This window comes from Morone saxatilis, unplaced genomic scaffold, assembly GCF_004916995.1.
Source record: "Morone saxatilis isolate NCDOM2014 unplaced genomic scaffold, NCSU_SB_2.0 Contig19, whole genome shotgun sequence".
NCBI lineage: Eukaryota > Metazoa > Chordata > Actinopteri > Moronidae > Morone > Morone saxatilis.
In genome coordinates this window covers 24,938,754-24,949,231 of record NW_023339751.1, presented here as the reverse complement: position 1 = coordinate 24,949,231, position 10,478 = coordinate 24,938,754, and the positions used below count along the sequence as shown (strand labels likewise).

Genomic DNA, 10,478 nt, shown 5'->3' with positions numbered 1-10,478 from the left:
CCACAGAGAGGCTGTGATAGCAACACAGGCAGAGGGAGTGTGACACCATGTCTCCACTATATCATTACATAGAGAATAGCTGTTTGCTGCTGTATTAATATTTGAAATCTCATGTATATAACCTTTAACTTGGAATATAAACATGTCATAAGCAAAGCCATAGTGAAACGAGTGAAAAGAGTGTCTCCATGCCCTCTAACTACCTAATATGTATATGCAAATTAATAGCAGTCATATGACATGATCAGAGGTCAGAGTAACTCAAACTTATGTCAAGGCTTTCATCTGACAGTTGTGATCTTACACTGCAGGAATGGCTGGAGGTTCTCCAGAAGAGAGCGGGGCCTACAAAACCACAGGAGGAACTAACAGAAAAGAAGACAACAACAGGGCAAAAGGAAGAGGAGAAGAAGAAGGAGGAGGAGGAGGAGGAGGAGGACGATGAGGAGAAAGAGGCAGATCATAAAGAGGTCATCTGTCATTCACAAAATGAATTGCCTCAGAAAGGAAAGACTAAGGCTGGTTCCGATTTTTTTACATAGTCTATGTATGTACAAAACTATGGAATCAGCTAGTCATGATGGGCTTGGTGGAAGTTTTTTTTATGGTCCCCACTCACCTGAGATGCACGGTCAGAACTAGATTAGCTTAAACGATGTAACTCTTTCATGGTTGCTGTTCCCCTGTAGGTTTTAGGTCTACACAGCTGTGATCAAGGTTCACACCAGACTACCCCAGGGTTTATGTAGTCAATTCAGTAATAAAAAGGGTTAATACCGGTAATCAAATTTCAATCAATTCCCGATTGGTCCAGACAGATGTAACAGGCAGAGACAGCAATGTTAGTTGACAGTGAACACACTTATCTAATGCACCTTTGACAGAGCTGTTGGGCTAGGATAATTAGCCTGGACTTTCTCTGCATTAGGGTTCTCCTCATTGACTCACTGTGTTACCTTCTTGTGTTTGTATTGCATACTTCTATACTTATTAGAGTCCGTCCTCAGAACTGTAGACGAAACGATCTTGATTATTTCAAGAATCCTTAATTCACCGAAGTAGATGAGACCAAAACCCAGCTTGACATGACGGACTGAAGAACCAGGTTAGAAAACATAAGCAGCCTTAACAAACTGCAGTCGGTACTGAACTCAGCTCTGTTTCATTCCTACAGGTACCTCTGTATTTGGCCTTGGGTCTTACAGGGAACCCCCCGGCCAAGCCTCGACGCTCCCACCAGAGCAGCATAGACCAGTCCATTATGGAGATGCAGAGGACCTACCCTGACCTTGCCATCAGGGGCCGGCGTCTGCTATCGGACAACACTCACCGAGCAAACTCCAGCAGGAGTACTGCCAGCACTAAAGCTGCTAAGCTCCCCACAAGAGCTTCTGTTAAAGACAACAAAGCTGGTGCAACAGCTCTCTGCAGTAAAGGTGACAGCAGCAGCAAAGCCGATGAGGTGTTTGGTTGCAACGGCAGGAGCGGCGGTCGGACCACCGCCCCGGGAGACGCTGCTGGCAGTAGTTTCAGTAACACTGATGGAAACGGAGTTAATGATGAGCTCAGTCCACAGTGTGTTTCCTTGCACATTACACTGAGAGCTGGAGCAACAGCACAGCAGAGGCTGAAGACTGGAGAGCCTCAGCCCACAGCGGAGCCCCCTGCCTGGACACAACAGCAGACTGCAGCAGGTAACACACATACACACTGTGACAGCAATAACTTTCTCACTGTGGGTTATATTGACTGAGTTCTACTGCTCCCAGCACCGTTCCAGCAGTGCCTTCATGTACCAGGATGCATTGTGCAAGCTTCTGATGTTCACCCGCCTGCTGAGCAAGCTAAACTAGTTACACAGTGTTGCCAAGCAAATGAATTCCTGCAGTTTGACCATTTCTTTGTCAGACTGTAGTGTTGCCTTCAAGCTGTAACAGTCTGTAGTTCTTCCGCGACACCAACTACAAACAAGTCTGTACGGGTCAAATGCCGAAAAGAGAGCAGATTTTGCAGCTATTTCTCTATTGCTTCAATGGACTACATTTACCATCAACACTGATTGGACATCCACATAAAACCTGGCAAATTTCCCCTTTAATCAGAGCTGACACTAACTTTCTGCTGATGCAGGGGACTATGAATTTGGTCATCTTCAATAATACCACTCAATCTACATAAGAATTAGGTTGATTATTAGAATTGTCAACAGGACCTAACTTATTCTGAGATCAAGACCACAGCCTTTGTCTTGGAAAATAAAGCATTTGTTTCTTGCTATACTGAAGATGAATTGCAGTGTGTGCATAAATGTGAATCTCTGATTTTTCTCAGACCTACAAAATAAGAGACCGGTCAGCCCAGAGCATACCTCGCTAAGCTCCACGGAAGAGGAGCGGGATCTGAGAGAGCTGGCGGAGAGGATGGGCCAGCTCCACGTGCAGGAGCCCAAAGAGGAGGTGAAGAGAAAAGAGGAAAACAAGAGAGAAGAGGAGAGCACAAGTAAAGAGAGGAGGAAGAAAGAGAGAAAGACAAGCTCAGAGGGAGAGGCGAAGGAGCAGAACCTCAGGAGGCCAGTGATGGAGACGGGTCCGGTGCTGAGCTGTGCTGCTGGCAGATGCACCAGATCCTCTCAGTCCGACCCGGCAGTGATGAAGGAGCAGAGGCAGCCCGCTGTGTGTCAGCCCTCTCTGCTGAGCATCAGCACAGCAGACTGTCAGAGCTGTACAGGAGGGCAGCAGGAAGGAGATTCTGAGAGAGCAGAAACAGGCAGAGGAGAGGAGGAGGAGGAGTTGGCAGAGGAGTACTGTATATTATAATGTAGCATCTCTTACGGCTAATTAACATGTATGGAAATTACTGAGTCTGAACACAAGCTGCCGCTGATTTTTAATGAATGATACAAAACAAAAACAACAAAACATCGCTCCTATTTTTGCAATTTTCACTTTCTCCCACAGTTTAATTGCAAAAAATAAGGGACTAAAAACATTGCAACATGTATCAACATGCAATGAATTTTTGGCTGACAAAATCCTGGAGGGACTGATTAGTTTACTTAATGCCTATGGATCACGATGTTATTTAATCCCATAGACACTCAACAGTTGAGCCCACATAGCCCAATATTGCTGTTTGACATGACTTCAGACATCAAATACATGAAAAAAGGTTTGTCCTAAGGCATTTATTAGTTTCTGACTCTGGGAAAGTACATTTTTTGTGTTTTTTTTAAGTGATAAACATACTGCTCTAACTGAGAGCTCAGGAAATAGTAAAGGAAGCCAAGCTGCTTCATCAAAAATACCAACATTTTCTCTCACGTCATCAACACACTGCCTTCTTACATCCTCACATGCTCATCAAACTTGTTTTTCTCTCATGATTTCGGCCTTAGTGTAGATTATTTACAGCTAGTTTTGTTGTTGTTGTTGTTGTTGTTGTTGTTGTTTATTAACTCATCTTTATATACCATCATGAGTCACAGGATGAAAAAGAAGGGGAACTTAAAGCATGATCAACCCCACTTTCATTATTTGAAACCTCCCCATGGACAGGTTGTTCCAGTCAGACAGATACTGTGTGAGGTTTCGGTCAGCGCAGTATCATGTTGACTCCATCTGGAGTGAATCCAACTCTCAACCCCGTAGAACTGACTAATTTTCTCCTTTCATGGAGACGGGTGGCTCCAGAGGGGTGGCAGAAACTGCCATATTTAATTGGGGAAATGCCCAAATGTAATTTGTGCTGCAAAATGTATTGATTATACTCCTGCTATGACCTGAGGACAACCAGTGGAAGCTGAGAAACACAACTCTCTGTTGATTTCTTTTTAATTGTTCATTTTAAATTAATATTATAATTACAATATTATTATTTTTTTTCATTGAATTATTGCTCTTTTGTTCATGTAGTTTGTAAATCTGTAAATAATTGAGTGATTATATGTTGCTAGCATAACACTCACACACACTCACACATACAACAACTTCAACACACACTTCAACACCACAATCTCTGTCAAACACACACAAACAAACGTTTTTGTTAGTTAATATTTTCTTGATTTTAGCATTTCTAATGTTTGTTTTTCTTTTTACTCTTTTATTTTTTAATTGCTTGGGCAATGTTGTCTTTATTAAACACAAAGCTGAAGATTGGATTGAATGGCTGGCCACCACAGTTTGTTGTCAAATGCTGTCAAATTTAAAACATTAATTTAGATTCATAGATTCATTCAAATGTGTAGCTGTGTTAGAAACTGAAATACATTTTATGATCGGGTCACATTTTAGACTAAGTGATCATCTTAAGGTCAATGAAAATGTATGACATGTATTTGGAAAAATGTCTAGATTTGTAAATAAAACAGTGTATTGATTTCTGATGCCACCTTTAGATATTTCTTTTCAGTGCTTTACCTTTTTTTATGTGCCACAATAATGATTGAGTTCAAATATCTTCATTTTCCAAGCAAATATTGATATATGTGATTGTCTGTGATTAAATCAGACGACAGTAATATTTCTGTCACCCCTTAAAGTTTCCCTCCACCCTCTGAACACCCCATGAATATTTCTCCGGCCCTGTATGAAGAACAGCAGCTCTGTTTTCAGTTAAAGAGGAGGGACATACTGATCTCATGGAGAGTTAGCTTCGAAGCTTTATTAAGTAGAATGAACACTAACATTACTTAACATAAACCCAGTAAAATCAAGTAAACTAATTACTTTGTTAGATTAGCTTAATTTTCTTGGTAAAGAAAGAAGAATTAATTGTTGAACTTTAAAAAAAAACATTTTGGGCTTTTATTGCCTTTAATTGACAGTGACAGCTGAAGAGAGAGGGGATGACGCAGCAAAGGTGCACAGGTCAGATTTGAGCCCCAGGCCTCCGCAGCAAGAACTCAGCATTGGTACATGAGGCACTGGCTCTACCAGGTGAGCTATCCGGGTGCCCCCATTATGTTGAACTTAAAAATCACACACAACTACTCAAATAAATAGTGTTAGTTTTATTTAAAATATATTGTATATATATATTGATACATTTTAAGTAGAGTATAATGATATTTTTTAAAATAAAAAATAAACTAGATAACAATTATTTAAAGTATATTAAACCTACATGATGGATGTTGCAGTTATTACAGTGTACACTGTAACTGAGATACCTCATGTATGCCACCTGTTACATTAATCTTTAAGACAGCGATGACAGTACGCACAGTGTGTGTAGATTTCTGTTTGAATGATATTTAAGTCAAACTGTTTAAACAACACGAATAAATATTTAAAGGACCAGTGTGTAGGCTGTAGATTGCAACTAACTGAACACCACTCGTGTCTGTATTTGACAACCTGGGACTGAGAACAGGCTGTGAAGTGTAGGAGAAACTATGGCAACGGCAAAACAAGCATTCCTTTGTCCCCTTGTTCAAAAATAATGAGGAAATCAATAGACTGTATGCTGGAGTCAAATGATATATGGTATATATATGATATATGTAAAGATATTAACAATGCTCAAGATTTTCAATTATCATATTGGAAATTCATGAGTGTTTTTTTACCAATATATCAAGTATCGTCCCATCTCTACACTTATGTCATGCATGTAGAAAAATGGAACAATTACCTACTGATTAAAATGCTGCACTGCAGGGGAAGATACGCAGTAGTGTGTGTGTGTGTGTATATGTATTAATATGTCAAGCTGATCTCATGGGAAGGAACGTAGTTATACTGTATGCGCAGCATGTTTAGAAGCAATTTTAATGGAAATCAGCATCTATGGGAAGGCCGGCACAGTCACTCCAAAGTACACTTTTATCTAAATGGACAATATTTCAATCCCAGTCAGACCTTCATTAGGTCAATAATCAAAGGTCAGAGTTATTGTGCAGGCCTCTCTTTTCAGATACTGATCTCATGGCCCCTCATTCAAATAATTAATGATATTTTCTTCCTTACCAACTCCTTTAACCAACAAAAAGGAGAAAACACAAAATCTAAATTAGCATTACAGAATTTAATATGGCAAAACATGTCAATGAACATAGGTCCCTTCATTAAAAGGATTTACAGAGAAACATTTCAACACGTTTTCATCAGGTCCCAAAGTCAAGTCATTAGTACGTTTACATATTACGTATACATTATATGTATGTGGCCACTTTACAGATCAAGCACTCGTGTACCTGAGGTGCCCTTTGTGAACCACTGCAATCCTTTATCACTGACCACATCTCACTGAGATTAAAAATCCAAACATATTTTAAAAGGAGTTCAAGTGCATTACATTACATGGTAAAATAAAGAGGAAAATGATAAATAACTGGGCAAAAAATTACAGTGTAGAATGAATCCGCTAAACCCCACAATCTGAGAAGCTCTAAGAAAAATCTTTGACACTTGGGAGGTTTTTCAACATCCTTTAAAAGACTGTTTCAAAGAAAAGCTGAGGGTCCAACCGATGGTTAAGAAAACTTTAACACACATTTTAAATAAGGACATTTTGTAATTGAAAGCCACTAAATACGAGCATTACCACCTTATGAGCACACACTAGCTGAAGTGTAGTTGAGTACAGTCATCCCATGTAGATGAGTTGTCAAATTGCTAAAAAGTTAAAATCAGAAGCTCCCATTGGTCATGAAAAACCTTGAGTAAATGTAACAAATAAATGATATAACAATGGTTTTGTAAACAGCTTTCTAGGATCTCCATCTCCATCTCGATCAGAGGTAGCTAGCTGCAAGGATTTTGTCACGGTTTTCTTCATAGTGATGCAGCATCTTCTGGGAGTCAAGGGATGGGTCAGACAGGATGTGGATCCCTACCACAGCACACCGACACCCGACAGCACGACACACAGCACACACACACAGCCACACAGCAGACACACAACGACACACACAGCCACACACACACACGACACACACACACAAAATGTCTATTGTTCTAAGTTTAGAGTTGGAGGTTGGCGCAAGTTTGCATCTGAGGCTCTGGGTTTGGGCGGGCCCCGGTGCGTAAGCCCAAACCGTTCTGTTGCAGTTTGGACGAGCCAAAGGAAAGCCAGCGACGGGCACTAAAATTTGCTGTCTAAAACCAGGAACCACTTCACAACAGGGGCTGGGCGGGCACCTTCTGGCCAGTCAGCTCTCTATCTGATTTGCTGTTTAGGCACAGGTAGGATGTGTAAGAACGTAGCAGTGAACTAGCTGGCTAGCTAGCTTACTGTTGGTCAATGTAAAGCGATACTGAAGCAAGCATAGCTACTAATTCTCACATTCATTGTTCTCATTCGTTAAGCTTTTGAATGTTATGTTCGGAGGTTAGTGAGACATTTGATGTGAGAAACTTTGTAGCTGCATGCCCTTGGCTCTGTTACGATAATTTAGTTTGACCAATGAAGTGTGAGCTAGGCTGAAAGGGATTCGATGTGCGTGAATGGGGTTAGTGCCGCCGTTCGGATGTTGTTCCAACGAAAACGCGATTTCCGTTTGGAGTCGGTTTCCCGATGTTACGGACGGAAGTTGCAAATGAAGAACGCTCCCGAGCGGTCGGAAGTAAAACGATCGTGGAAGTCGGACTTACCAGAGGACCCCGAGTTCAGGTACCCAAAGATCGGCTAGCTCCCAGTATCAGCACGTACGTAGAACATTGTGGTTTTCTACTTATTTTAAGCAACTTGGCTTTGTTAGTAACCAAATGAAGCAAGTCGTTTCACATAGCCACGTGGTTGATACTGTTACCTATAGAGGCATGTCGATTTACAGTCTGGGTATTATAGTGTGTGAATACGCCCGTGTTAGTATTGTTTGTAGCCTTGTTGCAGCTGAAAATGGCTAGAGAGCGCGGTCCATGTTGCTAGTGACCAACAATTGCCGAGTTTGAGCATTATCTTAACGATAACTAACGTTACTTCAAAACAGAGCATTGCACAATCAACACTGGTAATCATGATGTTGTAATAGTGTAATGTGGACATGTGACACATGGTGAAAGTCGGCGGGTGGATGCAAGCCGGTTGAAACCAGATAATCACTTATAACTATAGCGACATTTACTGGAACGTTCTTTCTCCGACTCGTCGGTGTTGTGTGCAAACGAGAACGCAAAAACCGCGTTACTCGCTGTTTCCCGAGACGATTGACCGCTCACTCCCGAGTTGCAAGCCGCGATTACCGAGACAAAACGAACGCACCATTAGACACCTAGAGGGGCAACCTCACACGAAGAAAGGGGGAATAAAGTGGAAGTGCTTCTTGGTCACAGCTCGGCATGACACGAGTCAGTGGAGAAGGCTCATCTGTGTGTATGTCCACACAAACCAAAGCGAAGACTCACTAGAACAGGAGCAGGGAGAGGGGTGGAGGTACGCTTGATGAGCCAGTCCTCATACAGCTGATGGATGGCCTCCAGATACTCCTGGTGGACACACACACAGAGGATAGAGGTCTCATTTGAAATGGCACATTGGTGTTAATCTTCACAACTCTCTAGGAGCCCATTCATTTCCCTTCAAGTGTTAGTTCTGTGTAGTGATTAGTGAAACCATATGTCTGAGCTTGCATCCTCACCAATGGAATGACTTTCTCTTCCTCTCTGCATCTCTTCTTTAACCTCTCGTGGCAGGTCTGAGGAGAAGTCTGCAGGTAGACTGGAGCCAGAGGAAACAGCCAGAGAACAGACATCAACAAACCGTTGCAGCTTCTAAACAAATTCTTCAAGTTCTTCAAAACTGCTCAGATAATGAAAATAAGGCCATTTCTGAGGGTGCTGATCTGCTGGTTGTCAGTGCTAGAAGACAACTTCTGTCACTTGAATGTATTCAATGACAACACATTCAAGTCTACTGGAACACTGTAAAATACCCTGACCTCTGTTCATCTGGATGCGCTCATTGTCACTGATTTATCTACTGGTTTTGGAGAAAGAAAAGTGGACTGCAAGGAGAAAAAGGTTTCCTTGAATATACAGAAATTAGATGATGCAAATTCACAAACCTTAATGAACTTGCAAATCGAATGTACTGTATCACTATCACTGTATTACTTCCTATGTGTAGACCTACAACGATTGGTCGATTAATCAGTTAATCAATAAAGAACACGCCACTATATGCATTAAAATGGGATTTATACAACCAGAACAGTGAATCTGCATTTGATTTATCACCTCCCTGTAACATTCAACATCCTGCTTAGAGATGCACAGATAGCACTTTTTCCCAGACCAAATACATGTACAGGTACTACTTAATAATAATATTATAATAACTACTGCAGTTCTAACAATGGCTTAGTTTTACCTTCACCAGGCGTTCCTCACTTTCTGACTGTAACTAATTAAATGTTGCTAATATTGTTGTAAAAGTTGTAAAATATGTCCAAACTGCTGACTCAGCTTCTCCCCCTACATGCTCAGGTAACAATTGGTTGCCACAAAATGGTATTGATTATAACACTGCCACCTAGCTGTTTTTTAGCTGGGTTTTAGCACAACACAAAATGAATCCTAAATCTTTGCATGTAAACTTTTAATTAAAAACCAATAGACAGTTTCTGAGAGTCAGTATAGTGTCACAAAAGATAATATCAAGATACTCAAGAGTACTTCACCACTTTACTGGTGAGAAGACTGATCCTGATAAAGTGGAAATCTCCTGAACCCCTATCACATGTACATTGGATTCAAGATGTGCTTTATTTTCTTAAGCTGGAGAAAATAAGACTCTCTCTCCAAGGAAGGTCCAATGCATTCTTCAAAGTCTGAGGCTCCTTTCTCAAGTACATTAAAAGTTGTTAATTAATAATTAATTGTGAGTGGTAAGGTGTGGTACAGTTTCTACAGCTTGCAAGTTTCTTTTTTTGTCTGCCTGTGTGTGGTTGCTTGATTTGTTGTTGTTTTTTGTTGTTTTTTAGAAGTAAATGTACAACATTAATGTGTGATTGAACATCCTCATAAGTATGTTTATGTATAGTTGCCTCTCAGTGGTAAGTTGTTTTCTAACTGTGCCTGTCTGTTACTGTTCGGGTCTAGCAGGATCAGTGCCTAATGCTCACTTGAAAATACAAAGGCAATTGTATTCCTCAAGTGTTGTATATCCATGAAAAAATCCCAATAAAAAAAAGGTGTTAAAAAAAAGAAAGAAAAGATACTCAAGAGTAGAGACATTTTCTTAGACTCATAATAAAACAGACTTTATGAAAAAGTAGTATTAGTGTAAACTGCAATCTGTGAGAGGACGGAGTGTGTCATGTGATGTTTCCTCTCGTTGTGTAATTTACTGTTTAGGTAACATGTATAATAACATATATAACAATATACACTGAACAAAATTATAAACACAACACTTTTGATTTTGCCCCCATTCATCAGATAACTTGTGTTATGAATTGGCACTATACAAATAAAATTAAATTGAATTGAATCATGAGCTGAACTCAAAGATCTAAGACAAATCTGTCAAAATCT

General features: G+C 40.5%; 2 protein-coding genes across 2 annotated transcripts in view; one reads left to right on the top strand and one right to left on the bottom strand.

Annotated features, from left to right (window-relative positions):
* The first annotated feature begins 53 nt into the window (after positions 1–53).
* Positions 54–4,376, top strand: LOC118329792 (DNA ligase 1-like). The gene is made up of 3 exons (XM_035664102.1): positions 54–470; positions 1,175–1,694; positions 2,332–4,376. The coding sequence occupies exons 1-3, from the start codon at positions 270–272 to the stop codon at positions 2,814–2,816; spliced, it is 1,206 nt and encodes a 401-aa protein (XP_035519995.1). The 5' UTR covers positions 54–269; the 3' UTR covers positions 2,817–4,376.
* Positions 4,377–6,008: 1,632 nt separating this feature from the next.
* tk2 (thymidine kinase 2) overlaps positions 6,009–10,478 on the bottom strand; it is an 8,694-nt gene continuing 4,224 nt past the window's right edge. Inside the window, exons 8-10 of the mRNA XM_035664130.1 lie at positions 8,582–8,661; positions 8,345–8,429; positions 6,009–6,834 (exon numbers count right to left, since the gene is read on the bottom strand). Coding sequence (XP_035520023.1) covers positions 6,737–6,834; positions 8,345–8,429; positions 8,582–8,661 — 263 coding nt within the window. The 3' untranslated portion in view covers positions 6,009–6,736. The remainder of the gene's footprint in view (positions 6,835–8,344; positions 8,430–8,581; positions 8,662–10,478) is intronic.

What these genes read in the sequence shown, in the direction of transcription:
- LOC118329792 (XM_035664102.1), top strand. Translation starts at nt 270, where the DNA reads ATGTCAAGGCTTTCATCTGACAGTTGTGATCTTACACTGCAGGAATGG. An exon ending in AAGAGGCAGATCATAAAGAG is followed by an intron (nt 471 to 1,174) that starts GTCATCTGTCAT and finishes TCATTCCTACAG; the next exon opens with GTACCTCTGTATTTGGCCTT. An exon ending in ACAACAGCAGACTGCAGCAG is followed by an intron (nt 1,695 to 2,331) that starts GTAACACACATA and finishes GATTTTTCTCAG; the next exon opens with ACCTACAAAATAAGAGACCG.